Raw genomic sequence first — 27,519 nt, 5'->3', positions numbered from 1 at the left:
GGAGCGAGTCATCCCCAAACACTTCAGAAACAAGAGGCTCCACCCCAAAGAGGATTCGCTGACACGTGCGGCCTTGCAGCCATTAAATCACGGCCTTACCCAGGAGAGCTTTCCCACACACCACCACCTCCCCTCCCCGCCCCCCATCAGTGAGCCCTTCTCCAAACACAGCAGAGGTGAAGCAGCAGTACCCTGTATCCCCCCACAGCTCCTCAAAGCTGCGTGTGTTGGGGAGGGGGGGGGGGGGGGCTAAGGATGGGGCAGCATAGGGGGAAGGCAGCTTTCATTTACGCCAAGACAAAAAGCAGAGGCTGTTGGGAGCTCCGCGGCACGCAGAGTGTGCACACCAAGACAGAAAGGCAGTTCTTCCCATCCAGAAACTCGGCACAAATAAATCATGGGATAAACACCTGGACTCCGTCCCAGCAGCACAGTTGTTCCTCTTTCCCTTCCTGCCTCCCCCCAAACTTGGAAGATCACTTTATTAATGCAGTAGGCTGCTACCAGATGGAGCGTAGAGGAATGCCAAGAACAGATCACTGGCTCCTTATGAAGCTCAGAGCCACTCACTAACTTTTTCCAAACAAGGAGTTAGCCCAGAGGTATTGGGCCACTTGCTCTGGGTAGAAAAGCAAGGATTTTCATGGTGAGAAATCTGCCAGGGAGGTTCTTTGGGTCACCACCAGGAACTAAGGGTTTTACAGCTCCCGTTTCAGAGCTGCTGTGCCCCAGCAACACGAGGTGCTAGGTCTAGGTAAGCCGGGCAGGGCAGCTGCAGAGCTGGGAGCCGCTTGCCCTGACTCAGCGAAGAGGAATGTCAGCCCCGAGATCCCGATCCCCCGGGACACATCGGCACGCACACGCCGCCGTCACCACCACCACGCCGGGTGTGGTTTCTCCCGCAAGGAAAGTCAGCTCCTTGGAGGAAAACCGAAGTCACGCAAGTACGGCAGATGGAGGGAGCGGGGACCCTGTCGACACACCTACGTAAGATATTTCTGGCAGCCTTGCTTCGCCTTTAGCCCCTTTTTTTGAGGGGGAAAAGGAAAAAAAGCAGTTTAGCAATGGGGGTGTGGAGACACTATTTCGTTGTGCTCTGCCCTGGTGGGGCAGCCTGAGCCAGGGCTATAGCAAAGGTGAGCAGAGGGTCTCAGGGCAGCACCACCTCCCCCAGCACCTTCAAACAAAGGATGCTGCACGTCAGGCCAGGCTGCCGCTCCTCGGTGGGGGAGGAGGGACTGCTGACAAGTAGGCCATTAGCTTCCTGCCAGCATTAGAGTCTGCAGCCGTAAGGAAATAAAACCCAAAAAACCCCTCCAGCACTGTGGGGTGTGCAGGCAGCAGAGGCAGCCCCTCTGATCAGCCCCGCTCCAGCGGCAGGATGGCAGCGCAGGGGGACGCGTGTGCGCAGCCAGAGCGGGGCTTTCCAAACCGAGCTGCATCCAACAGGGCAATTGCTGGTTCGTCAGCACGGATTGGGGCAAACCCACAGCTCGGAGATAAAGCCCAGCCTCGGGTCTCATCTCGAGGTCCTCGAGGGAGAGGAGCACAACCTCCTCGTAGCCAAGACAGAGGCAGAAAAGGAGCCTCTTGCCCAGGACACTGCTCCTTCTCCCCACCTCAACACAGGCTCACGCAGGCTCCTCTCTGCATTTCAAGCAGCAGCGCTGCCCAGCGATGCCTCTGGAGATGCCGACTCCCCAGACGGAATATACAGCTTTGAACTCTGAGACGGGATCTTCAAGGCACAGATTCAGCTGAGCCACCACCCAGGCAAAGCCCTGCGCTGCGCTGCCGGTCACCAGGGCCGTCTGGAAGGAGGGGACCAGAGCCCTGCTGCTGCAGGTGCCACCTCCATTTGTGACAAGGCACACAGCCTGGACCCCCACCCCAGCCCTGCCAGCTGCAGCACAGAGCTCTGTTATCCCTTCAGCACAGCCAGCAAGAAGTTAAAGCCTATATATAACGTATATTTGGGAGCAGCTGGTCCCCTTGAACACACCACCTTGCCTCTCCTTTGCAGCCAGGCTCCCCCCTTGCAGAAGCCTCAAACTTCACCTGGATATTGCCCTTCCTCCACCCCTCTTTTAGTTCAAAGTGCTCCCGTAAAGGGATGAGCTCAGCCTTGAACGCTGCTTCCAGTGAACAACCAGTCACCCCAGTATCCAGCTGAAGTCAAAAGAGGAATGGCGAGGAGGGTGGAGGCCATCGCCTGTGCCACCAAGCAAGTTCCCAGCACTGACGGGCACGGGGAGGGCAGAGGGCAGAGTTAACCAGCCACCTTCTTGAAAGGCTTCACACAGATTTATTGCTGGGGTAATGTCAGATAGGGAGGAAGCCCAGCCCTCTTCCTCCTGCTCTCTTGAAGAAAGAAACTCAGGAATTTGGCAGAAGGCCACGGCTCAAACAGAGGAGACCCTGTGCTAAGGCATGTTCAGAAAAGCAGCCTCTTCCCTGCCAGGATAAACGTTGCTTTTCCACCCCCTTCTTGGGGGGGGGGGGGGGGGGATCAATGTTGCCCCTCAACTCCAACATCAGCAGAAGCTGTTTGGAAAGGGTGGGCTCCTTCTGGGCTGTCCTTTGCCTGACACACTCACCTCGCCTGGACATTTCTTCCTCCCCAGGACAGTCTGGGGGCAATAGCTGAGAAGGAACTAACCCCTCCTCCTCTGGCTGAAGCTTCCCTTCACCCCACGTCTGGGCATTGCAGCCCTACAGCCTCCACCCCAGCAAACACGGGGCTGGCAGCTGCCAGAGGCAAAGCCTCATGTGCCAGCAGTTTTCAACTGCTCTCACTTCCCTTTGCTTTAAGGCACAGCCAGGCAAAGTAGACAGAACAAAGCGTTTAATGTGGGTTTCTGCGCACGATTTTGAACATCCAGGACTACCCTGGGGTAGGGGCAAGACAGACAGCTGCTTCTTCTTCAGGGAGCCTGGTAAAGGGTTAAGACAGCCAGCCAGCATCAAAGGGAGCTCTGGAGCAGAGGGGGCTGAGAAACTGAGATGGGTCGGGGTTGCGCAGACTCCTTGGAATCTCAGGAATTTCCCATTATTATCCCACTTCCCTTCCAGCAGCCTGGAGGGAGGGAGCACAAGAACAGGACCCCAGGCCCACCCCGACAACGGCCAGAGGCAGAAGCACCAGGGATGGGCATGCCCCAGCACATGGTGCCAGGCAAGGCTCTCGGCCAGAGCTGGTGGGAGGGTGCCCAGGATGCAGAGAAGAAAGCTTTGGTTCAGGACACTAGGGAGAGCTCAGGGGTCTTATCTCCTGCAGCTCCCCACAATCACGGTCTCAAGCTCACAGATCCCAGGCTGGTTGGAGCACCACGGTAAGCCAAGACCTGCACAGTCCAAGAACAACTCTCTCTCTAATCAACAGCTCGCCCTGCCTCAGACCATAGGTCCCCTCCCTCCCCATACTACTCCAGCAGTCCAAGAAGTTCCCAGTTTCACCTCAGAAGCTGGAGCTCTAACAGTGCTGTTGGCCCTCGTACAACTAGGTAACTAAGAGTTCTTTACTACTTCTCACACGGTTGCCACCCTGCATTTCACCAGCCAAGACCTGAATGCTGCAAGTCTCATCTGGGTCCAACAGAGGTTTTGGGCTTTGGAGGAGACACAATCCTCAACACCTTGTATCAGCAACAATCAACCTTTTGTAGAGCTACGGAAGAGGTTTTTGCTAAGGCTCTGTATGGCTGATGGTCTTACTGCTTCGCCTCTGTACTTGTCTTAGACATTAACAGGGTAACACCCAACTTACAAGGACGGTTGTCAGGATTATCGTTTCTAAAGTACCCTGTGAATGGACCGTGCCATGCAAGTGCTAAGCAGCATTATGTTATCTAATTTTCTTTAAGAGCTGTTAATGTATAAGCAGCAGCTACAAAAATCTTACTGCAAAAGCTGCTTTACATACATTAGGAAACACGTCAGGTACATCCAGCTCGGTGCTTCCCTATGGGCTCAAGAGGGACTAGCGCTCACCACTAGCAGAGCCCAGAAAGCTGTACCCAGTTAAGGGTCCTTCTTGACAAGAAGGGAAAAAGAGGGGGGGGGGGGGGGGGCAGTGAACCCCCATCACTCAGAAGCAGCCTGAAAGATCCAGGTACAGGCAGCTGCTCTCGTTCTGCCCTGCTCTGCCTCCATCTCCCCCACACCGCCCAAGAGAGGAGGATTTTGCGTTCAAGCTGTATTTACCTGCAGATGCATTTACCTTCCCAACACGCAGGGCAAGCGCCAGCAGATCAGAGCGAATGCACTCGGCCATGACCCCACCAGAGCACTTGCTGCAGTGACACCCATGTCCCTCACTCACACACCCCCTCCCCCTGCACAAAAAGGCTTTTCTCCTCTCCCCCAACACCTGTACGCAGCCAGGGCGGTGTAAACACCCTTTTGTTTCCCCTTCTTTAAGGGGATACAGATTAAGATCGACTCCAGGTAAATGCCTGCCCGTAGTCTGCCCACACTGGAGCTGGAGAGCAGCCATCAGCTGGCATCATGAGCCTGGAAAACACTGGTTTAACACCAGCATTAATTGGCCTGTGTGACCCCTTCAAGCCAGGGCTTCACATGCACTCCCAGAAAATGCTGCAGAGCAGCAGGGAGAGACAGCTTCCGCAGAGGGCAGGGTTGCCCACAGCCCCCCTTTCAGGGTGTGAGGACTCGGGCTCAAGAAGCAGAAGGGTCCAGCAAACCCTAGAGCATCTCCCAGGCCCAACACTTTCTCAGGGGCAGCGAGTGGGTAGCAGAGACTTACGCATTGCAATACGGCTTCTTCTCGTAGCCCTTGTAGTTTTTCATGTTTAGGGTCATCTTGCAGGTCTCGCAGTGGAAACATGCTTTATGCCAGAACTGGAAAGAGAGACAAGAGAATCATTAACACAAGCGACTTGCAAAACAGGGCCATGTCCCACTAGAATCACACAACCCAAACTCAGCAGCTCCTCCAGCCTAGAGATGTCAGCGATGGCATCTGTGACCTCTGCCAAACCTAGAGGACAGACAATATTTCTACTAGTTTGGGACACAAGTAAATCCCCCCCGACCCTCCCAATGCATCTTATCTCAGAGCAGCAACACTTGTGACTTGCACTATAGCAGCATCTTGCTTCCTTATCTCCAGACCAGGAATCCATGGGCTTGGCCAAGTACAGGACAGGAGAAGCCTCCTACTCAGCCAGAAGCACAACATAACCCCCTGTGAGCAGGGAGCCTGTCAGCAGAGTTAACAGCTGTGGTTTGCAGGCTTCAAAGTCGCTGCTTTAGGGTTTTTTTGCTGATGTTAGCCAAGAGATAGCCAGAAGAGCAGGTCAGGTAAGGCTGCACACAGACACCAAGCCAAGGAAACAAAGACAGAGAAGAAAAGGTTCTCATGAGAAGCAGACAGTCTGTCAGAGACAGCTCAGAGGTCCTCACCACAGATACTACCCTTCTGCCTGCAACTCAGGTGGCTAATCCTAAACCTCACAAACCCTACGGCCCCAGAGGATGCAGCATCAGCCCGAGCACTACTCATCCCACCTCCCCTCACGGTGAGGCTGTCAAGGGCTACGACTGCTCTTGCCAGGGCTGCAGCCTAACGCAGGGCTGGGCAGACAGCAACAGGGCAGAGGAGTCGATAGCCTGACATTTTGCTGAAGGTGGTTTTTGCATCCTTTCCACCCCCAGCTCTTGCACCCAGCAGCCTCAAGTTGACCACGTACCCCACCTGAGGTCTGTCACCTGAACAGAGCTGTACAGCAGCACAGCTCTCCTCCTAGCCAGCGAGGCACATTCAGCCTCAAGGCTACAGCCATAGCCCCCAATAAAGCCATAGCCCCCCCCAATTCAGATCATTACCCTACATTATGGGTTGCAACACCTACTGAACTCTAGAAGCGGTGGTTTAAGTTTTCAGGGTTACTCAAAGAAATTACTTCCACTTAGCATTTAACCAGCCCAAGTGGCTTTGCAGGCTGGAAGGAGCCCCATGAGAAGAGCTCAGAGCTGCTCCCAAGCAATCCTGCCAGGCTGCTCGACCCCACGCAGACCAAGGCTGAGGCCCTGCCAGTCATCAAGTCACCAGGCTTTGTGCTTCCTCTGGCAGCCACAGCCACTGGGACTTGAGGGGTCTGGTGTGACTGCCCAGGGACCAGACCAGGCGCTGCAGAAAGGAGCAGAGCAACAGGGAAAGCACAGCCCAAAGCAGAGTCTTCACTCACTCGAGGTAAGGCAGAGGTTGCCCTCGCTCCTTGGCTGCCCCCCCGCCCCCTTCAGCAACCCCCCCCCTACACAGCACACCAACCGCCCAGCAAAATTAGGGAAAGAACAAGCCAAAAAGCCACATTAGCAGCTCATAACACCAAGCAGATTACAGTCAACAAGGCTGCAGTGTGACACCCAGGACTCGGAGCCAGGCACACATTTAACACGCAGCAAGCCAGCCCAGGGAGAACAGCTGGCGGTTGTGGCCACGATTTCCACCCTGAAGCTTTTTTAAAAGTCACTTCCACCACTGCAACGACTGGCTGGGTCTGTGCTCCTGCAAGAAGGCAGCAAGAGCCAAGCCTAAGTAAGCCCTTGTGCCACCTACCCACAGGTACCACACCCCGGTGCACAAACACTGCTGCGGCTCTACGAGACTATGACTCAGCCCAGGAGGACAATTTGCCTCGTTTCAGTTGCTCAGAGCAACATATTTGTTCTTTTCCTCTAGTTACACAAGTTCCTCTGGAGCCACTAACAGCGAGAGGGGGCTTCTCACCACGCCACCCGCTGCTCGGCGCCCACACCCTCGCTCGCATCCAGCCTGCACAGGACTTGTTTCCCCCCCCCCCCTCTGCTCCCAGCTTTGAGGATCTTTAAGGACAGACAGATCAACAGCTGAGGCCCGAGTTCTTCAGGCATCTTGAAAGTTACAGCCTCTCCGTTGAGCCACATTCGAGGTAATTAACAGACCCCTCCGAGCTCGTCAGCCATTCGCAGCGCCGCAATCCCCGTGTAGAAATACCAGAGATGCCACTATAAATACGTGGAGATGAACTGACAGCCAACATGACTTCAGAGCCTCTTCCTCCGAGGAATACCCAGGCTCCCAAGAGCCAAGGAGTATCTGGCAAGGCCAGCTGTCCCCCTGCCCGCGGCAGCCTCCACAATAAGCGCAGCAGAAGTGATGCACTCAAGCAGCCTTTACCCCTCCCGACAGAGAGCAATTAATGCCTGTTCCTGCCTCGGTTTGCATTAGGCATTGTTCAGCAGAGGTGTTTCTGTGCTGCAGCTCTTACAAAGGCCTCTCGTCAGCCTGTGCAGGCAGCTGAGCTACCCAGAGAGCACTACCCCATCCTCAAAGCCTTGCTGCCACTAAACTCGCTCTTGTCACCGACACCGTCAACGCCAGATCCACAAATCTCAACCAGCCCTTGGAGGAGGGCTGCAGCACAGAACTGACACGGGGGAACGGCAATTACAGAGGCTTCCAGTAACTGCTCACCCTCCAGCACGGCTGCAGAGAAAGAGGACAAGTTTCAAAGAGGTTTTTAGGGGAGCATTCAGGCCTGGGCTTTCCAGCTGCCAGTCTGAAGCGCTCTGAACATCTGGAGGTGACCCCAGGTACAGCAGCACGGCGCAGCTCAGCCCAGCAGGCCATACTGGACAAGAAGCGCGCTGGCTGCAGTCCAGGCAGGCTGCTCTCAGAGGGATGGAGCCCTTTAAGCAACTCTGCCACTCGCAGCAGGCTAGGTCTGGGGGCAGAGCTCACGGCCACAGCTCGCAGTACAATCACACAACATCCCCCCCCCCCCAAAGCAAAGCCATCGCTCCACACCTGGGAGCGAGCATCACTTGAGACTCAAGGGTTAGAGGGCAACATAAGGGGAGAAGGGAAATCCTTGACTGGGTTCAACCCAGTGTAACAGCCAGTTGTAACTTTTACTCATTTTAAAAGCTCATCTGACATCAGCTTGACGTGGGTTCAGCAGTTGCAGCTGCAACCGCCAAGCCCTGCGACGGGCGGCACAGGAGATGTCACTTCCCCAGCGGAAGCCAGGCACATCTCACAGCACCTTATCTGGCGAGCTGGCGGGGCAGCAGGGGGGGGGAAGGGAACAACACCCATTTCCCCAAGCCCGGGCAGGGCGTTTGCCTGTCACAAGGTGACAACGTGAAGAGTCAAGAGGCAGAAGTCACAGGTGGACTTTCACCCAAGCCGGGGCTGCAGCAGGCCGTCTCGCTTCTCTAGCTGCTGCGCTGCATGAAGCTGATAAAGCAGCAAGTTTTCCTCATTTGCTTGTCAATCTCGGAAGGGAAACCGACTTTCCTGATTTCACTACCAGGAGAAAACCAAGCACATCTGCTTGTCAACGCACCAGCACAGGCACCGATAGATGCAGCTACACACACTCCTCCTCCTCCCAGAGGCCCTTCATTAGGGCTGCCCGTGGTTCCACTTCAGCCCCAGCAGCTTATGCAAACACCGCCAGAGCTGCCCTTTCGACTTTGCTCCAGGTAGAGCAAAACCAGGGGGACGGCTGCTCTAATAACACCGTGCTTTCACGGGAAGCAGGGAGGCTCTTCCAGCCAGAAACCTCAGGAAAAATGAACACGGGGGGAGTCAGCAGGAAGGGCAGCTGTTTGGTCAGGATTACAAGGCTGACCACGCAATGATTTTTAGCAAGAGAAGGCTAACAGGAGCCCCAGAAGGACGAGACGATGAGTGCAGCCGCCTGCCTGCTCCCAAACCACCAGAACACACGCTCTCAAGAGGCACATCCTCACGGCAACACCCAACTGCCAGCTCAGAGGCAGCACAAAACCCAGGCGCTGGCTGCACAGGAGGAAGCAGCGAGTCGGGTCGCCTCCCCCTTCCCTTCCAATCATCCCCAATTCGGATACCCCGCAGCTACGAGAGGCCAGCACAGGCTCCAGAAGACAGAGCCCCTTCACTGCTCTAAACCACCAGGATAGTCCCTGGGACACAGGGCTGATAGTTCAGCTTCAAGCCGTTCCCAGCTTCAGGAAGAAACATCATCTGTTAAAAATGCGAGCAACAGGGTCTGCTGGAGCTCAGGAATGCTGCCGCCGAGATCCGCACATTCTTCGAGTTACTTTTTTTAGTCCCTAAACTGGTCATCCCAGAAGCCTGGAAGAGGAGGGGGAGGAGAGCGGCTCAGCTCTCCAGGAGCGGTTAGTTCAGAGGCAAATCCCACAGGAGCCGCGCAGCAAGGGGATGGGGACACCACCGCCCTCCTCCTCCCTGGACCTCACCTCCAGCACCGGCACAGCCAGGTTCCACTGGAGCTTTGGGGTTTGAGGTGAAAATACTGAAAAAAAGAGACACTCGAAGCGCTCGCACACCGCGTTAAGGCAGGCAGCACACGCTATATAAATTCTGGAACAGAGAAGTATCAATTGGAATGGAAGATTTTTTAGAAAAAAAAAAAAAAAGCTGGGCTAATGGAAACCAGATGAGGTTCCCGGCTTTAGGGGAAGCGTTAACTGTTGCTTTCCATCGGCCTCCGCTACCGCTTCCCCAAAACGCTGGGGCTGCTGCTGCCTTTTCGTTATATAGAAAGGAAATACACAAAATCATACGTAAGGGGGAAAAAAAAAAAAAAGGCCCCCGGACGCTCGGGCAAAGGGGCTCCCATCCACGGGGGGAGGTGCCACCTCCAGTGCCCCCCGGTGCTAGAAGAAGCGTGGATCCCATAACCCTAAAATAAGGGTGGGCAGCGAGGAGATACCCCCACTCCCCCCGATAAGGGGGGGAATCCCACCCAGGGACACCCCCCCCCAACCCCCCCAACGACCCCCTCGGGGGTGCCGCTCACCTTATCGAGGCAGTTCACCTTCTCGGTAGGGTAGACGATCTTCCCGCAGCGGGCACAGTTGGGGTTCATGCCTAAAAAAAAAAAAAAAAAAAACCCCACAAAAAAAAAATACAAAAATTTCGGGTGTGTGTGGGGGGGAGGCCTCGTTCGCTCCCACCCACCGCCGCCGCCGCCGCTTCTGAGCCGCCGCTTGCGTTGCCTCGACCCTAAATAGGCGGAGGGGGGGGGGGGGGGAGGGAGGGGCACCGGGGGCGTGCACGCACACGTACGCCCTCCCCGCTGCGCTAAACCGCCCCCTCCCCGGTTCTTCCCCCCCCCCCCCCCCCGCCTTCCCGCCCCGGTTCTCCCGCCTCGGTTCTTCCCCCCGCCCCCGTGCGTGGCGCTTTGCACGCGTGCGCAGTCCCCGTTCCACGCGCGGGACTCCGCGCGTGGAACGGGGACTGCGCACGCGTGCAAAGGGGGGGGGGGAGTAAGCGAGCGCCCGGGCGCGCGCAGGTAGGCGGGGGGTATAGCTCAGTGGTAGAGCATTTGACTGCAGATCAAGAGGTCCCTGGTTCAAATCCGGGTGCCCCCTGAAGAGCTGAGTTTTGGGTGTTTTTTTTTTTTCTGTAAAAGTTGAATTTTTAGAGTCGTTATGTTTGTGGATTTTCTTTTTTTTTCCGACCTCCTACGGGTGTTTCAGCCTATCGTCATTTTAAGCGGCGGAGGCGGAAAGCGCCATTCCAGCCCCACGCCGGTGGAGGTCGATTGGGGTTCTCCGATCTCCGAAAAGCCTGAGGAAGAATGTTAATTTAATTTCTCTCAGGAGATAAACAACACCTTCATTCCTCCTTCCTGTTGCAAAAAAAAACCAAGCCTCAGTGATCGCGAGGCTTTAATAAAGTAACCCCCACATCAAACGACGCTGCGCTCAGTTTGCTCCCCCCTTACTCATTTCGGTGCTCTCCCCCCTTACTCATTTCAGTACTCTTCCCCCTTATTCATTCCAAGATGCAGCTTAAAATTGGCTTTTTTCATCTTAAAAGCAGCTTATCTGTTCCTCTCACAAAGGCGCCCACTCCTTCCCTTTCTGATCACCTCACCCCCCACCCCCCACCAGCCTCCCACCCTTTCCTGGCCCGTCGCAGCTTAAAATAAGACGAGCTTTTCTGCTCATCCAGCTCTTTGGGATGTTGTGGGTGGTTTTTCCACTCTTGGCTCAGGAGACGCCGCTGGGTGAGGGAGATTCTTCATCACCCAGACGTTTTGGGTGTTCGGCCTCACCCCTGCATGCTGCTGCTGCTTCCTGGGGGTGACCGAGGGCTTCGCTCTGCCGAGCTGTGGGTTTTCTTCCTCTTTTTCTTTTCTTTTCACGAGCTGCATCGTGGCTGGAGTCTCCAGGCCCTCCACTGGGCTGACCCTGCAGCCTGGCCTGCGCTTTCCTCCTGCTGCAGGTGTCCCAGGCCCTGCTCGAGATGCTCCGGGTCGCGCCACGTTCCTCCACATTTACGTTATGACGCGAGACGGTGCTTCCGTACTTGTCTCTCATGAGCTGCAAACCCCACGTGTACTGTCAGTGGCGGATTTTTACAGCCGTGAAACGACAGGCCGCTGCTTCGCTTTCCAAAGTCATAACCTCAAACACATATTCCCCGTTATTTGCTGTCAAGATGCTTTCTAACCCTACGTGGAGCACTCAGAGCAGGTAGATGAAATGTTATGAGCAGCATCGCTCGCGCTTTCCTCCTGAAATTAGATTTAGGCAATCCCTGAGTAAATAAAAAAAATCATTTATTGCCACTAAGCACTTTGTGGTTAAATTACACCGGGATTTGCAGAATCGCTAGGGCTGAAAAAAATTCACGAGGAGGCAAAACCCAGACGAGGGTCATTCCTTCTGATAACACGGAAAAATTAATTTCTTGTCGAGAGGAGCGGCGGCGGCGGCCGCCCTCCTGCGGGAGCCGCTCCCGGCAGGAGCCGGGGATGGCGGGCAGCGCTCGCTGCCTGCGGGTGTTTGTCCCCAGCCTGGAAAACAACGAATCGCTGCTTTTGCACCTGCTTTTCTTCTCGGTCCCCAAACCTCCGCGGGTGGCCCCACGCCGGCCTGGGCTTGTGCCGGTTCCCAAAGGGCCACCGGCCCCTCCGGGCGAATGTGCCCGCAGCTCCCGCGGTGCAAAGCGGCACCGGGGGGTGGGTGGGTGGGGTGTCGTGCCCGCCGGACCCCCTCCGGGCGGTCCCCGCAGGAGGGGCCTGGGGAAGAGGGGGTCGTGCCCATTGGTGCCCCCCGGGGCGGCGCGGCCCGGTAGCGGCGCGCTGAAGGCGGCGCGGAGCAAGCCGCGTTCGTGCGGGGGTATAGCTCAGTGGCAGAGCATTTGACTGCAGATCAAGAGGTCCCCGGTTCAAATCCGGGTGCCCCCTCTTTTCCATTTTCCCCCCTTTTTTTCCCCCCTCTCCCTTCTCTCCCGTTCTCCGCAGCCGACACTCTAAAAAAGAAGGATTTTCGCCCCAAATTCTTCCCGGCGGGGACCGGTCCGAAAGCCTTCCCCGTTGCCCGCGACCGCGGCGCACCCCCGGGGCCGGTCCGTGGCACACGTGGGGAGCGCAGCCCTGCGAGGTCGCCTCCCCCCCCCCCCCGACCGCGGCTGCTCCCGTCCCCTCCCGGTGCTCCCGGTACCGGGGCGGGGGGTGCCGCTCGCTCCCCGCCGCCTCTAGGGGGCGCCGCGGGTCCCCGCCGCCGGCGCCACGTGATTTTCCACGTGAGGCGGGCCGGCCTCGCCACGTGACGCCCGCCGCAGCGGGAGGGGCGGGGCAAGCCCATATCCCGGCGTCCCCCGCGTGGCTCCTTCTCTTCCGGCGCCAAGATGTCGAAGCGAGGTGAGATGGGCGCCGGGCCCGGGCGGGCGGCGGTATCCGGCTCCATCCGGCGTCTGGGGGTGGGCAGGGGGTGCCCGGATCGCTGCTGGGGCGGGGGATGGAGGAGCTGCGGCCCGGGGAGCTGCGGCCGGGAGCGGAGGCCGGGAGCGGAGGCGGCAGCTGGTGTCGCTCCCCCCCCGCTCCCGGCCTGGCTCCCCGCTCCGCCGCTGGGGTCTTAACCCTCGTCTCGACCCGCAGGACGCGGCGGTTCCTCCGGTGCGAAGTTCCGCATCTCCCTGGGTCTCCCGGTGGGAGCCGTGATCAACTGCGCGGATAACACGGGTGAGCGGGGAGGCCGGCGGGGAGGAGGTGGCCGTGGTAGCGCGGAGAGCAGGCGGGTGTCGAACGAGTTCGAAAAAAAAAAAAAAAACAAAAAAAAACCAGTTTTCCTTCTGAAAAGCTCTTGTTGGGTCTGTGCTCGTGGCTCAGTGAGATGTCGTGGAAGGAGACAGCGACAGCATCACCTCTGGGTGAAGGGGCAGCCCGTGCTGTTCGCTTCAGTCGGTGATTCGACAGGGGAAACGCTGCCCGGACGGCTCGGTTAACGGCGGCGCTTGGCTCCGCAGGTGCCAAGAACCTGTACATCATCTCCGTGAAGGGCATCAAGGGGCGCCTGAACAGGCTGCCAGCGGCTGGCGTGGGTGACATGGTGATGGCTACTGTCAAGAAGGGCAAGCCGGAGCTGAGGAAGAAGGGTGAGTGCGGAGAGGAGCGGCGAGTTCTGCCGAGAGCCTGCCCGCTCCGTAGCGTCCCTCCTTGGAGGGACAGGGAGGCAGGCCGCACTCGTCGGAGCGCGATTCCTCCCTCAAACGGACGCGGAAGGCGGGCACCGAATCCGCGGAGCGTCACCTCCACCCTTCTGAAAAAGCACTCGCTGGGTCTGCGCGCAGTGGCCCAGCGAGTCGTCGTGGAAGGGCAGAGCGAAGGCATCGCTTTTGGGTGAAGTGGCAGCCCGTGCTGTTGATTTCAATCAGCGGTGTGACATTCTGCCGTGGGGGAAGAAGGTTTTCTGTTGCTCTGGCGGGGAAGGGAGGAGTTCTTGCTGCCTATTGTCTGTGAATTGACGGTATATTTAGAAATAAAGCTGGGAAAGTGGGAAAACACTGAATTGTCCAAGTGTAGATGCAGCTCTAGGCATTACACGGTCAGTTTTAAGGTTGTTATTGCCGATAAACTATAGTTTCTCTTAGCAAAGTGCTGCAAATAGGAGGTGCAAAAAACTAACCCCCAGCCTTGAGTTACCTCCTGCAGCAGAGCAGTTCCTCTGGGGTGTCTGTTGCTGGACTGTGCACCTAAAAGGATGTTTGTGAGACCGAGCTGCTCATTTCTCTTCGCAGTCCACCCAGCAGTGGTTATTCGGCAGCGGAAATCGTACAGGAGAAAAGATGGGGTGTTCCTCTATTTTGAAGACAACGCAGGAGTGATAGTAAATAATAAAGGTGAAATGAAAGGTAGGGACGAGAATCCCGCCGTGCTGGGCGAACGGGGAGGGGCGGGAGGTCGGCACTGCCGGGCAGAGGCTGCGCTCCCCGGGGCGAAAGGACCCAGATTCCCCTCAGACTTGGGGAAAGCGCCGTCGGGCTGAGCTAGTGCTCGTGTAAAGCGCTGCCCTGAGCCATCTCTGCGCTTATTCGGGCCTCTAATGCTTTGGTGTCTTCTTCTCTTTTCCAGGCTCCGCAATCACGGGCCCTGTGGCTAAGGAGTGTGCGGATCTGTGGCCCAGGATAGCCTCCAACGCGGGCAGCATCGCCTGAACGCGTTCACCTTCGTCGAAAAAATAAAATAAAACTCCTTGTACCAAATAAGTAGTGTCTTTCTTGCCAAAGCGCCCTCCTCTGCAGAGCAGGATGGTGTTAGAACGAGGGAGGGAGTTCTGGGAAGCCTTTTTACCGAACTCCTGGTGTGGATGTGTACTTGAGCAGGAAAATGGGGTTGGGAGTTTGACGATCCAGTGGTAATTGCTTTTCCAGGCAGGTTCCTACATTACTGGAAGAACTGGGGTTGCACTGGAATGACTTAAATTGTAGCAACGCTGACTGAATTGATCCTGTTCGTGCATGCGCGGGTAGAAACTGGGAGGTGTCTCTGAAAGCCCTTCCCCAAGAAGCCTTTGTACAAGGGCTCGCAAAATTGTACGTCTGGAATTTTCTTCTGGAATGGGCCATTTAACTGCTGAGAGATAGTGGTCTGATTCTGGGGGGGGACACGACACAATAGTGCCCGAAACTGCCACGAGCTGCAGAGTTAGTTGTGGACTGTGGGTGCTGGAGAATGTTTCTCGGACCTTGCTGAAGACGTGCAAGGACCCATCAAGTCCACGGCAGCGGCTGAAACAGGCGCTGCGAAACCCTCCGAAAACGGGCCCCGAGGTCAGCGGTAGCAAACCACGAGCAGAAGGGGGTGTCTGACCTTTTACACGATCAGCTGAAAGGCTTCGAGATGGGAGTTGGAAGGTACGTCTGCCCGAAAGCCCCTTGTGCAAAGCGAAGGTGCTTGTGATCCTCCTGGTGCTCCCCTCTGGCTGCGGAGGGGTCGGGAGGCTGCCTCGTACCTGGGCTCGCCAGCGAAAATAGGGGGGACTTTGTCCTGGATACGGTGCCCTGTGACACCCAGCTTGACCCCGGCACGCGTGGGGCAGGTGATGGGGTGCTGCTCCCAAGGACCGGCTGTGACTCCCACCTCAGGCAGCCCCTGGGGCGGTTGGGCTTCCCTCCCTCGGCCCTGGCACAAAGCTGTTCCCACACCAGGCTTCGCTCTTCCCTTCGCTTAGGGAATCCCGGCATTTTGTGCTATTCCTGACGCTTTCAGTGCAGAGAGGTTACAGAGGAGGGAGGGTGGGGAAGGGAGCAAAGCCTCAGAGATTTTGTAGGGCAAACACAGGTAACGATGGAAAAGAGCACCAGCCTCGTGCTGTGGTTTGTAAAGAGCTGGTTTTAAGCAGCTGTTTGCCCCAAACAGTGAGAATCTGCAAAACAGCGCGGCCCGAGAATCGTTGCTGGGACGTTCCCGCTGGGCACTCGGGAGCTGTGCGCTGGCAGCAGGTGAGGACGGGAAACCTGGAAAGGGCTCAGGCGGGCTGAGGGCCGCTCTCTCCTCTGCAGGCCGTTCCACGGAGCCGGCGAGCGGTCGTGGCTTCTTCCCCGGAGACGCGGAACCCCCGAAGGGTACAAGGGGCGCTCCAGCTGTCAGCGCAACAATCCAAACCTGCGGCTGAAGGCGATCTGCCTTCCTGAGGGACAAGCATCTTTCCAGTCCGCTGGTGGCGAAGGAGCAGCTCCTCAGGCCTGGGGAGAGATGCCGAGACCTGGTGAGGAGTGAGGAACCGCCACCAAAATAAAGGTGTTCTCCCCTGATGCGTTGTGAGAGCTCGTGCTGGATTCGTGCTTTGTGAAGCCTTTGAGGCAGGGCACGGGGCGAGAGTTGGATGAAAGAGGTTGGGTGTTTGTTTTTTGGGGTCTCCGCTGGGTGTGGGCTGGCGGCTGGGGAGGAGAGAGGCTGTGGTGAGCGGGAGGGGTTGTGGCAGGGAACTGTTGGCGGTGTGCGGTGTGGTGTCTAATGGCAGGGCAGACGGGGAGAGCAGAGAGAGGTGGAGGCGAGCGCCTTCCTGGTTGTTTTGAAGTGAGTGTTGGGAAGCGGTGTGTTTTTTGGGGCTGAGGGGCTGTTTCGGAGCAAGGTAGGTGGGAGGTGATGATGTTGTCTGTCGGGAGCCCGCGTGGGGTGAAGGTGAAGGGCGGTTGTGCAGAAGAGGCTGCGCTGCAGGTGTGGTGAGGGCAGGCAGCGGGCGGCAGCGGAGCCGCCCAGGAGGAGCCGTCCCGGCACCAGCGGCCAGCGGGGGTGTAGCTCAGGGGCAGAGCATTTGACTGCAGATCAAGAGGTCCCCGGTTCAAATCCGGGCGCCCCCTCCCTTTTCCTCTTCTTATTCCCCCTGGAAACCTCTTCTTATTCTCCCCAAAACGCTGGTTTGGAGCTGGCTCTCTGAGTGCTTCTGCCATCAACTGCGTGCGGGCTGGGTCCTCTGTTGGATCAGGAGGTGTCCAGAGGTGGAGGAGCAGATCCCCTGAAGAGGAGCATCAGGGATGTTTGTGAGGAAAGAGATGGGTATTGGATGAGAAGCTGCTTTTTGTCCTGGCATGTTTTTTTTTTTTTTTGTGGCCCTTTGCTGAGAGAGGGAAGAAGAGGGAGATGTTCCACGTGGCAGGTGTGTGTTGGGTGGGGGTATAGCTCAGTGGTAGAGCATTTGACTGCAGATCAAGAGGTCCCTGGTTCAACTCCAGGTGCCCCCTCTTTTCTTCTCCTTCTGCCTTCCTTTTGCCAAAACCTGGCACCAAAAGAAGGTGGAGAGCTCTGCTTGGGCTTGTGAGCTGGTGCTGTGCAGCCAGGGTTGGTGTCTGAGCTGCATTATTCAAAGCACTGAGGCGCGGACGGGAGGAAACTGGTGGGGCTGTGCACTGCGTGAGTACCTGCTGCCTGCCGGGGTGAGCTTGTCCCTGCTCTTAATTCTCTGTACACGCTCTTGCAGGTCCATCCAGAGGCAGAGGGGGCTGTCGAGTGAAAGAGTCTGAGTGGACAGTGACACTTGTCTCTCTGTAGCACTGTTTTTCAAAGGTCCTTGTGAGGGTGCTGAGCCAGGGGGGTATAGCTCAGTGGTAGAGCATTTGACTGCAGATCAAGAGGTCCCTGGTTCAACTCCAGGTGCCCCCTTGGGGTTGTCCTTTTTCCTGGAAAAAGCAGGAGCACCTTCCTCACTTCCACACCCACTGTGCTTGTGCTGGGCACAGAAGGCTGGTCTCTGCACTTCAGTGTACGAGATCCTGAGCACTGAATTGGACACTTCCCGTGAAATGCTGTATCTGTCCGTGACAAAGCAAAGACATAATATTTGTTGCTTGGCCCAAGGAGTAGTTGTTTTGATCAAGGAGGAAAGCGATGTAGTTAGGAAACTGCAGGGGATGTATTTTGCGTGGGTCGTTAGACCCTGTCTGAGTGAATTTGTCTCCAGCTTGTCTGCAGCAAGTTTCTGTGCACAATTTTGCTTGTCCATCAGCATGGAAAAGAGGGTGCTGTCATACAGGACATATAGGATAAGCCAACCAGAGGACCTAAAACCTGAGCTCTGGATTAAGTTTTTTACCGGTCCTTGTGTGCACACACACCCAGGGGGGTATAGCTCAGTGGTAGAGCATTTGACTGCAGATCAAGAGGTCCCTGGTTCAACTCCAGGTGCCCCCTCTTTTCTTCTCCTTCTGCCTTCCTTTTGCCAAAATTTGTCCCCAAAAGAAGGTGGAGAGCTCTGCTTGGACTTGTGAGCTGGTGTTGTGCAGCCAGGGTTGGTGTCTGAGCTGCATTATTCAAAGCACTGAGGCGCGGACGGGAGGAAACTGGTGGGGCTGTGCACTGCGTGAGTACCTGCTGCCTGCCGGGGTGAGCTTGTCCCTGCTCTTAATTCTCTGTACACGCTCTTGCAGGTCCATCCAGAGGCAGAGGGGGCTGTCGAGTGGAAGAGTCTGAGTGGACAGTGACACTTGTCTCTCTGTAGCACTGTTTTTCAAAGGTCCTTGTGAGGGTGCTGAGCCAGGGGGGTATAGCTCAGTGGTAGAGCATTTGACTGCAGATCAAGAGGTCCCTGGTTCAACTCCAGGTGCCCCCTCTTTTCTTCTCCTTCTGCCTTCCTTTTGCCAAAACCTGGCACCAAAAGAAGGTGGAGAGCTCTGCTTGGGCTTGTGAGCTGGTGTTGTGCAGCCAAGGTTGGTGTCTGAGCTGCATTATTCAAAGCACTGAGGCCCTGACGGGAGGAAACTGGTGGGGCTGTGCACTGTGTGAGTACCTGCTGCCTGCCGGGGTGAGCTTCTCTGCTTTTGATTCTCCGTAGTCATCATGTTTGTCCTAATTTATCATCCTTAACTCCCTCGACAGCCTCGGGCAGGCACCCTAAAGCGCACAGGGGGCTGTCAAGTAAAGGAATCGAATGAGTGGACACGGGCACTTGTCTCTCTGTAGCACTGTTTTTCAAACGTCCCTGTGAGGGTGCTGAGCCAGGGGGGTATAGCTCAGTGGTAGAGCATTTGACTGCAGATCAAGAGGTCCCTGGTTCAACTCCAGGTGCCCCCTTCTTTAGCTGCTTTTCCAGCCTTTCTTCTTCCAGAGGCTCCTCACAGACAGACTATGGAGAGACTTTCTTGCCCCTCCAAAGTCTGGGAAATCACTTGGCCATCTTTTGGCAAGTGTGAAATCAGACTTTGACGCTTTTCCATCCACTCTCCTCCACACGTACGTCCGTGCAACTAAGGTGGCTCAGGAGAGGAGCCACTGGTCTAGTTTTTCCTGTTTGAGTAATTGCCATGAATGGAAAGCGTCGTCAGCGGGATAACGTCTTTGTAGGAGAGGGAATCTCTGCCGAAGTGGTTTGGGAAGGGGGGAGCTGGGGCAGCGGTGTGTGAAGCGGTGTGGACTCGGGGGGCTGAACGACAGGTGCAGCCTCGGGTCTCGCTGCCTGGGCCGGCCTGGCCGGGGCTCGAACCGTCAACCTCTGGCCCCGCAGGCGGGCGCTCTGCCCCTGAGCTGCGCCCCCGGCGCGGGGCTGTGGGGGCGGGTGCTTGGGGGCGGGAAGAGATGGCTCAGGGGCAGCGCGCCGGGCTGGGAACCGGCAGGTCACCGGTTCTAACCCCCGCCCCGGCCGCCGCCGCGGGCGCCAAAACCCCGCCGGGCCCTGTCACTGCGGCCGCGCAGGAACACACCGGCCGCGCGTCACTGTCATTAATAACACCCTCAGAGAGACTTGCCCCATTAATTAGCTCTTGTACAAATTACTAACCCTAATTCCTAGGCACTTGTTGGGGGTGGCTTCTACCAGCCTCATTTGAAACATGCTCAAACCTTGTCTTGACGTCATAACTCAAAATAAACCAGTTGCTTATCTTGGAAGCGCAGGAAAAGAGTGTGGACACAGAATCATTTAGGTTGGAAAAGACCCTTAAGATCAACGATTCCAGCCATAAACCTAACGCTGGTGTTTTACTGGGGGTGGGTTTCTTCTGCTGAGCCAGGGTGGGCCCGAACCCCCCAGCAGCCCCGGGGGGGGGGGGGGCTCACCTGGCCCGGATCCCCCTTCCCCGCACCCCAAAGGCCTCCAGCTAGATGTGGATGTGCCTCAGGGACACCCGAATTCGAGCTACACCCCTTGGGCTATCGGCCATGACGGGGGAAGGGAAAGAACCGCTCCCAGCCACTCCCAGACGGCTCCTCACGGGACCGGCGGCCCTCGGGGCCCCGCACCGGCAGGGCCGGGGGCGCCCCGCGCCGCTCAGCTGCCCTTTGCTGCGGGGCTCACGGCCCCGCTCCCAACCTTTCTTTTTTCCCTACCGGGAGGCGCCGCGGGGCCGGCTGTGCCCTGCTCCGCTCCGCCGCCCTCGCCCGCCATCTTGCCGGCTGCCCTCAGCGCCGCGGCGGAAGTGACGCCTCTGAGCCGCGCGGCGCGGGGCGGGCCCCGGCGGCGACGCGCGGTGATGACGCACGTCGAGGCCCGGTAGCGGCGGGGGGAAGCGCTCGCCTGACCGCCGCGATGGGGGGAGGCGACCTGGTGAGCAGGGGCCCGGTGCCGGGGGGAGCTGGGCCGGGCCGAGAGGGGCTGCGAGCCCCCGCCGGGGCCCCGGGGACCGGCCCCGGGCCCGGTCTCGGACGAGCGCCGGGCCCGGGAGGCGCGGGTAGGCCGGGGCCTGCGTCCGCTCGGCGGCCCTGGCAGCAGGGCCGTCGGTTCGGGGGGTGTCGGTGTGGCGGGAGGGAGCGTGTCCCGTTGCGCGGGCCTCGGCCGCGGGGCGGGAGGGCTGCGGGCGAGCGCGGCTCGGCGAGGGAAGGCGTCCCTCGGTTAACGGCCGCGGCCCGGTGTCGGTGCTCCCGCAGAACCTGAAGAAGAGCTGGCACCCGCAGACGCTGCGCAATGTGGAGAAGGTGTGGAAAGCCGAGCAGAAGTATGAGGCCGAGCGGAAGAAGATCGAGGAGCTGCAGCGGGAGCTGCAGGAGGAGCGAGCCCGTGAGGAGATGCAGCGATACGCTGAGGACATGGGCACCGTCAGGTGAGGTGGTGCTGGTGCCCCCCAGCCCGGTGGTGAGCAGCCCTGGCCATCCTCGGGGGGCAAGCACTGCCTGAGGAGGTGCTGCAGGTGCCCCTGAGGGAGCCCTGGGTTTAATGTCTGATGATAAAACGTTTCCATTCGCCTTCCTGAACCAGTGCCTTAAAATGTCACTTTAGAAGTGTGAGAAGGAAAATAAGGTGGTTTTGTTTGCAACAGGAAAAGAGAAGAGAAGTTGGAGTGGATGTACCAGGGTCCTGGAGGTATGGTGAACAGAGAGGAGTATCTTATGGGTCGCCCCGTGGACAAATACGTCTTTGAGAAGACCGAAGACAAGGATGCAGGCTGTTCCAATGAGACAGGACTTCTCCCAGGGTCCATTTTTGCCAAGACAGGTGCCAATTCTGTCCTGGATATGGCAAACAAAATCCGTGAGGATCCGCTTTTCATGATAAGGTACTAAATGTGGAGCTGAAAGCGGTGATAGATGAGGCAGAACATCGATATTAGCATCTCGCTAGGAGCTGTTGTGTTTATCTTTGTAAAGATTGCTGTCGTGTCTGCTCCTTCAAGCTGTGTCTGCCTGTTTGTGAGCTCCGGGCTGTAGGTGGCAGTCCTGGCTGCAGAGAGCCCCTTACGTGACTGGTAGGATTTTGGTTGTGTGTTCTAGACAGCAGCGTAACGTATTTGAGTCACTTTGGGGTAACTTTGCTGGATTGATTTCAAATTTTAAGATTTTGCCGTCTGAAGGAGCTGATGATCACCACGTGGGTGGTTTGGCTGTAGGTTGGTAAAGAGCTAGAAATGTAAAGGTGGTTGTTGATTGGCCTCTGCCAGCTTTGCTCGCCCTGGTGTGGGAACGTGGATGTATCTGGGCTGCGCCGAGTGTTCAGGCTTTTGTCAGCATCACGGGCAGGTTGATGGTAGTGGAGCAGATTTTTGTTAACACTTGAGCGGATAAGAACAGGACAGGCTCCTTAGGTGGATCTGTTTTGCTGAATGTACGAAACTTGCTTGTTTTCCTGTTTTATATGTTTTTAGAGCTTGTGCTTGATTGGTGTCTGTCATGAAAATAGGATATTTTCAGTTGTCTGAAAACATTGATTTATTTTTTTTCTGCTTTAGAAAGAGGGAGGAGGAAAAGAAGAGAGAAGTTTTGAATAATCCTGTTAAAATGAAGAAAATCAAAGAATTGGTAGGTGCATCTCAGTACTCCTTTACAGACCCAAAGGGCAGAATGCTCTGAACCAAGGAGAGCATCCTAAATCAAAATTAGTGTTGTTTAGGTTAAGGAGCTGAGTTCTGTTTCCTGACTCTTTCAGAGAAAAAAAAGCAGAATAAATCCAGCTTTCTGTAATCCTGATATAATAGAACAAGGTTCCTTATCAGTCTCTCAGCAGGAATTAATTTCTCTTCCTTTCAAATTCAGTGTTATTTTGCTGCTCTTGCTCTTTTGGTGTGCTTTTGTTTTTTAGCTAGTGATTAACTTTTGATTTAGTACTACAGGGCGGTTGCAGACGTAGGATTTGACATGCACCGATACCAACCTGACGCTAGGGACACTCCATTAAGCTCTTTAGGTTTGAGAGAGGAGCTTGTCAAATGGTTTAGGAGGTTTTCTGCAGAGGACTCTGTTACTTTGCCTTGTGATACTGGCTGCCCAAGGGTAGAGACAGTAATTACTGCTAATGAAACGGTGTCTTGCTTTGTAGCTGCAAAACAGTTTAGATAAAAAGGAGAAGAAGAAGAAGAAAGAGAAGAAGAAGAAGCACAAGAAACATCGACGGCGCAGTTCTAGCAGTGAAAGTGACAGCAGTGATGAGGAGCGAAGCAAAAATAAGTATGTTTTGAGGTTTTGTAGTAAAAATACCATGTTTCCTGGTTAATTTGTTTGGGCTTTTGATGTCTTTTTCTAATCCTCTCTGAGTTTTATCTTTCTAATTAATGCTCTTAATTTGCCTAAGTGTTTCTATATGTTACTTCATTGATTTTTGCATCATTAAATTATTTTTACGACATTTTAATGTTGAAATTCAAGATCACAACATTATTTTACCTGCTCCAAAAGTATTATTCTGTTTTCTCTTCAGGTCTCAGAAGAGGTTGAACAGTTCCTCCTGGAAACCTGCTGCTTCCAAAGTCCCAGGATACGGCTTACAAGTAAGTACGTGTGTTTTGCACGGCTCTTTCAGCAGCAAGGGCCCCGAGTTGGGGAAGAGCAGGAGTTCTGGCAGTTTGGGGCAAGGCTACGTCACCGGCCAGAAGAGGATTACAAGGGGGACGTGATATGATAAAGTTCATATTCAATTTGGAGCCATTTAAGCCTTGAAACTGAAGTTGTTCAGATCCTGGTAGGACTTTTGTCTGCTCTGAATTGAGGTTAAGCTTTATTTAGTTTCTCTTCACAGACAACCCGTCTGTTCCAATACTCTGCATGACTCTCCTGGCAGTTTAGTTTACTGAACGTGATACAGAAATCAGCTTTTTTAGGCCCAGGTATTAAGAAGAACCTAGGAAGTGAAATAAGGGAATGCAGACCACAATGTCCACTCCTTCCTGCACTTACCCTAGCCTGAGGTCTTCGTGGCCTCGCGTCCTTGTTCTGCTCTGACAAAACGTCTCTCCTGAAAGACCCTTTTGAATTCCAGGTCAGAGACTCCGACCAGAGCCGCAGGTCTCGGAGCTCTCCAGCTGCCGGCCAGGAGAGGGCCCCCCACAAGCACCGGGATCGCTCCCGGTCCAGGAGCCCGTCCCGCTCTCCGCAGAGACGCTCTAGCAAGAAGAACTCGGAACAATCTGGGTGCAGGGGCTCACGATCTCCTTCCAGACACAGTAAACTGTGAGTGTGGTGAACCTGGATAATGTAGACCCACGGCTGCTGGGGGGGGGGGGGGGGGGGGGGGGAGTTCTCTAGAGTCAAAATCCTTTTATTCCATCTCCTCCTCCCTCCCAGTTCTGGCCACGCTGTTGCCCAGTGCTGGGTGTAAAGGCGGGAGGTGTGCAGGAGGTGTGCAGGAGCGCCGGGCGGCTCCTGGAGGGGCCGTGCTCTCTGCAGCTGCGCTCTCCATGTGGGACACCCTCTTTCTAGGCAGACCCTTTAGGTCTTGCTTGTGACCGTGCTCTTGTTTGGGCTACTGATTCTCTTTGAAAGGTGTTTATAATTGTTGAATTATCTTTACTAACTGCTGACAAAAACCAGGTGTTTGTTGTTTGCTGATGGAGTGATGAAAACTGAGTAAAAACTGATGGAAATTTAAAGTATATTGAGAGTCATTAGGATTTGTTTTCGACGTGGGCAGGTCACAGTCCCGCAGTTGTGGGAGCTGTCTTGGTTACAGGATGTATGGAAGGTGTGATAATGTGTGTTCATCTGTGCTAATAAGGGTGTTTCTGGGTTACAGACATAGCAATCGGGAGGAGAAGGGGCGAGCTAGAAGCCCTTCCCCTAAAAAGAGCTATCGGCGGCAGCATGCTCCGGGCTACACCAGGTAGGCGAGATCTTGTCCCTGTGCTTTGGGTGGAAGTTGTCCTGGTGACTGTGAGGCAGCTGGGTGTAACCTGTGAACCAAATTTTACTCTGTTAACTAAAACCGATTGGGTCAAAGTTGGATGGAGGGTCCCGAAGTGTTTGTTTTGGTGCTCTTGAGCTTGATGGTTCGGGAACGCCTTGGGCAGCTTCCCAAAGCAATTCACGGGGCTGCTGGTTCTCCGTGGGCCAGGCAGCAATGTGAAGGCAGGCTTTGTCTGTTCACTAGAAGCGTTCTGTTTCACTGTCATCAGGAAAATGCGACCTTGACAGCATCATCTTGCCAGTCAATTAAAAACGAGACGGCTGAAATAAGGGAGAAAACGGTCGCTGTAGGGGCGTGGTAAAGCCGAACACTTAGACATGAACTTACAGGCTTTGCTGATCGGCTGGGAAAGGAAAAAACGTGTTAAACACCCCTAATTTGGAGGGTTGTAAATCATTTTAAGGGATGGAAAGCAAGAGGAGGGTGAGGTTCATCGTGCCATCGATTCGCAGCAGTGGTGTTTTCTACGCCAACAGGAAGATCTCTCCAGAGGAGCTGGAGCGTAAACGCCAGGAAATGATGGAAAATGCCAAGTGGCGGGACGAGGAGAGGGCAAACAACCTCAGGAAACACCGAAAGGAGGAGGAGCTGGAGCGAGAACTGGAGAAACTGGACTCCCGAGATGGGAAGTTCTTCAGGTGAGTGTCCTTTGCTGTCTGCTTTGGGGGAGAGAGGCCGCAGCTTCTCGGGAGCAAGTGACGGCCTCCACGTCCGAGATGTTTCAGATAACGGTACAGATCCATCCCTGCTGTGCTTTGCAGTAGAACCAGTGACACCTGCTGCTCCCAAATTCTCCTCTTAACCCAGAAGGGGGCTGTTTGTGTGAGGGCCGTGGTAGCCAGACTGGGAAACTGGTGATCGGTTATTTTTTGCCATCCTGTAGAGAGGCCCGGTGGTGTTTTACATGCAGACAGTAAAAAGTGCTCTGGTTTTAGGAGCTTGCAGCAGTTCTAGGCCTGCAAGTCCCCTGGGGGTCTGTGTGCCAAGAGCCGGTGGGGCTGAAACCTGCGCTCAACAGGGAGCGAGACCGTTTCTGAACGCAGGGGGTAACTTCCAGTCCCTTGTGCGCGTGGCAGGCGAAGGCAGTTGGAGTGGCACGAGGCCTTCCAGAAAGTGCCAGGAGCGTAAGAAAGCTCCTGCGGCAGCGCCACGTGTTTTGGAGTCGCTGCAGCATCGAATTCTCCGTGTAAATTAACCTGTAAATCAATCAGGGGACAATGGACGCTTAATTCTTGAAGCTGCCCAGAGCTGGGGTCACGTAAGGGCGGCTTAAAATCACAGTAGATTTTCTCCGTGAGCAAAACCTCTTGTGGAGAGAGGTTTTTGTGTGTTTCCCTGCGCAGAAGCAGCTGGTTGAGCTCTAACAAACTTGGGGTGTGTTGGCGTGGGGGTTGAGGAGGGAGAGGGGCACGAGGAGGTCGGGAAAGGAGAGCAGCGTGATCCGAAGTGGTCGCCGCAAGCGAGCGGTCGAGGATCCCTTCTCCCCCCCGCAGCCAACGCCGCCGTCTGCAGCACGAGCTCTGGCGTTGGGGCTCCCCGAGGAGCGCTGCTCTCGGCGAGGAACACAATGCTTCTCTCTCGTTTGCAACCAAGTCCCCTGTGACGGGATCGTTTGTAATTAACGATGAAGTTCTATTTGGAGACTGGAGGAGACTCGAGAGCTACTGAAAGTGTATTTCTGAGCACTGACCTTAAATAAGGCGTTGGATCTGTTACAAGCCAAAGTAAAAGGCATTCAGCTCTTGCAGTGCAGACTTTAATAGCGAATGATTTGCTGTTTTCTCTGTTAGATGAATTCAGGTGGATGGCTTGAGGGCAGTGAGTCCTGCTAGAAAGGGTGTAATGTTTGGAAAGAGATTCTGATTTCTTTCTTTGGTTCAATTTTCTGCAGTCGCTTAAAACTAGAGAGCGCAGCTACTTCCACCCTAGAAGACCGGGTGAAACGCAATATCCACTCCCTGCAGAGAACTCCCGCTGCCTTGGAAAAAAACTTTATGCAGAGATGAAACTTGTTCTTCCTCCGCTCCTGTGCGGAAGTTAAGTGGACACTGATTCCCGAAGGTGAGAGCCCTCCAGCACAGACCCCCTGCTCCCTACACAGACAGGTACCGTCTCCCAGAGAGGCGCTGGATTTCTGTCCTGCAGCCCACAGCGTCTTCTGGACTTCTGGCATCGTGGATACGTTCGTAACGAGTATGGCCTTGCAAGCAAACCTTTGCTGGAGCGCTCGGGAGCTTTGGTGTGCTGTTTTTAACGTGTTGCCAGGTCTTTCCCTTCTCTCTCTACCTTGATGGTATCGGGTTTGTATGTTGTTATTACCCGATGATGCCAGGTGGTAACTGCTTTCTACATTGGGCAGATTGTCCGAGCTCTTTATAGGACAGAGAAAACCCCTATTTTTGTTAGTCCTTAGAAAGCCGAGCAGGACACGTTCACATTCGTGAGTTAATTTCACGGGATTTGCTAAAGCCGCGCGAGGAACGTCCACAGCCCTGCTCAGTGCTGTCACCGTTCCAGGCGGGGGTTTGGAGGGTGACGTTAGACTCGTCTGCACAGCACCTGTAGCCGGTTTTGGGTCGTTCACCGATTTCAGGGGGGTTTGACCCAAAGGAGCCGCTTGGAAGGGGAAGGAGCCGAGCGGAGCGTGGCTGCTGCGGCCCGTGTTCCTCCGGGATGCTGGAATGTGAGTCCTGTGTGTCTGTACAGCGGTCGGGACCCGTTTGGTGGTTGGGTTTTGGGGTTGGTTTTTTTAAATTAAGAAACTTCACTGTCGTTTTTTTAAATGTTCTTTGTGGCTGTTGGGGGGGGGGCGGGGCAGAGCGGGGGGGGGGGGGGCGGGGTTACCTGGCAGTGGCCGCCCCTTTGCGGGGCGCCTGACCCGCTCCGGCCCGCAGGCCCCGGTACCGCCGGGCCACCGGGGGGGGGGGGGGCTCCTTGAGGGGTCCCCGCCCTTCGAAGGCGGCCGGTGACGTGTGGAGCAGCCCATTCATAATTCCAGGCGCCTCGTTGTTTATTGGCCAGGTCAGAACGGGGCGTGGGGCGGGGTGTGGGTACGTCACGCCAACTGGGCGAGACCATCTCCGGGAAGAGGAGGAGGGGAGGACGCGCTTTTTTTCCCCTTTTTCCCCTCTTCCTCCGACCGACTCTTTCCGCTGTGCCCTCTCTCAGCCCCAG

General features: G+C 55.8%; 3 protein-coding genes and 9 non-coding genes across 17 annotated transcripts in view; 11 read left to right on the top strand and 1 right to left on the bottom strand.

The window, feature by feature from the left end:
• The window catches only part of LASP1 (LIM and SH3 protein 1), a 31,490-nt gene extending 21,609 nt beyond the window's left edge, over positions 1–9,881 (bottom strand). For all 4 annotated transcript variants that reach the window (XM_086477979.1, XM_086477982.1, XM_086477980.1 and 1 more), the window contains exons 1-2: positions 9,813–9,881; positions 4,766–4,860 (exon numbers count right to left, since the gene is read on the bottom strand). In XM_086477979.1, coding sequence (XP_086334105.1) covers positions 4,766–4,860; positions 9,813–9,881 — 164 coding nt within the window. The remainder of the gene's footprint in view (positions 1–4,765; positions 4,861–9,812) is intronic.
• Positions 9,882–10,314: 433 nt separating this feature from the next.
• On the top strand, positions 10,315–10,386 carry TRNAC-GCA (transfer RNA cysteine (anticodon GCA)). The gene has a single exon. It is a non-coding gene; the product is annotated as a tRNA-Cys (tRNA).
• Positions 10,387–12,140: 1,754 nt separating this feature from the next.
• On the top strand, positions 12,141–12,212 carry TRNAC-GCA (transfer RNA cysteine (anticodon GCA)). The gene has a single exon. It is a non-coding gene; the product is annotated as a tRNA-Cys (tRNA).
• Positions 12,213–12,608: 396 nt separating this feature from the next.
• On the top strand, positions 12,609–14,512 carry RPL23 (ribosomal protein L23). Its single transcript, XM_086477922.1, has 5 exons — positions 12,609–12,668; positions 12,906–12,989; positions 13,274–13,402; positions 14,045–14,158; positions 14,379–14,512. The coding sequence occupies exons 1-5, from the start codon at positions 12,656–12,658 to the stop codon at positions 14,459–14,461; spliced, it is 423 nt and encodes a 140-aa protein (XP_086334048.1). The 5' UTR covers positions 12,609–12,655; the 3' UTR covers positions 14,462–14,512.
• On the top strand, positions 13,561–13,694 carry LOC147413714 (small nucleolar RNA SNORA21). The gene has a single exon (XR_015184032.1). It is a non-coding gene; the product is annotated as a small nucleolar RNA SNORA21 (small nucleolar RNA).
• A 2,025-nt stretch (positions 14,513–16,537) lies between the features above and the next one.
• On the top strand, positions 16,538–16,609 carry TRNAC-GCA (transfer RNA cysteine (anticodon GCA)). The gene has a single exon. It is a non-coding gene; the product is annotated as a tRNA-Cys (tRNA).
• A 309-nt stretch (positions 16,610–16,918) lies between these two features.
• Positions 16,919–16,990, top strand: TRNAC-GCA (transfer RNA cysteine (anticodon GCA)). The gene has a single exon. It is a non-coding gene; the product is annotated as a tRNA-Cys (tRNA).
• A 346-nt stretch (positions 16,991–17,336) lies between these two features.
• On the top strand, positions 17,337–17,408 carry TRNAC-GCA (transfer RNA cysteine (anticodon GCA)). Its single transcript has one exon. It is a non-coding gene; the product is annotated as a tRNA-Cys (tRNA).
• A 456-nt stretch (positions 17,409–17,864) lies between these two features.
• TRNAC-GCA (transfer RNA cysteine (anticodon GCA)) lies at positions 17,865–17,936 on the top strand. The gene has a single exon. It is a non-coding gene; the product is annotated as a tRNA-Cys (tRNA).
• A 346-nt stretch (positions 17,937–18,282) lies between these two features.
• TRNAC-GCA (transfer RNA cysteine (anticodon GCA)) lies at positions 18,283–18,354 on the top strand. Its single transcript has one exon. It is a non-coding gene; the product is annotated as a tRNA-Cys (tRNA).
• Positions 18,355–18,743: 389 nt separating this feature from the next.
• TRNAC-GCA (transfer RNA cysteine (anticodon GCA)) lies at positions 18,744–18,815 on the top strand. Its single transcript has one exon. It is a non-coding gene; the product is annotated as a tRNA-Cys (tRNA).
• A 1,438-nt stretch (positions 18,816–20,253) lies between these two features.
• CWC25 (CWC25 spliceosome associated protein) lies at positions 20,254–27,112 on the top strand. 3 transcript variants are annotated; one of them, XM_086478006.1, is made up of 10 exons: positions 20,254–20,283; positions 20,604–20,776; positions 20,993–21,229; positions 21,899–21,968; positions 22,486–22,613; positions 22,864–22,933; positions 23,476–23,612; positions 24,175–24,261; positions 24,822–24,983; positions 26,237–27,112. In XM_086478006.1, exons 1-10 carry the CDS (start codon positions 20,266–20,268, stop codon positions 26,349–26,351), a joined length of 1,197 nt encoding a protein of 398 aa, XP_086334132.1. In that variant the 5' UTR covers positions 20,254–20,265; the 3' UTR covers positions 26,352–27,112. The 3 variants fall into 3 exon arrangements, with proteins under 3 accessions (XP_086334132.1, XP_086334131.1, XP_086334130.1); XM_086478005.1 differs by having other exon boundaries at positions 23,422–23,612; XM_086478004.1 differs by having other exon boundaries at positions 23,422–23,612; positions 24,798–24,983.
• Positions 27,113–27,519: the final 407 nt, after the last annotated feature.

This window comes from Leptosomus discolor, chromosome 25 (assembly GCF_034619465.1).
Source record: "Leptosomus discolor isolate bLepDis1 chromosome 25, bLepDis1.hap2, whole genome shotgun sequence".
NCBI lineage: Eukaryota > Metazoa > Chordata > Aves > Leptosomiformes > Leptosomidae > Leptosomus > Leptosomus discolor.
This window is presented reverse-complemented; position numbering and strand designations above follow the sequence as displayed.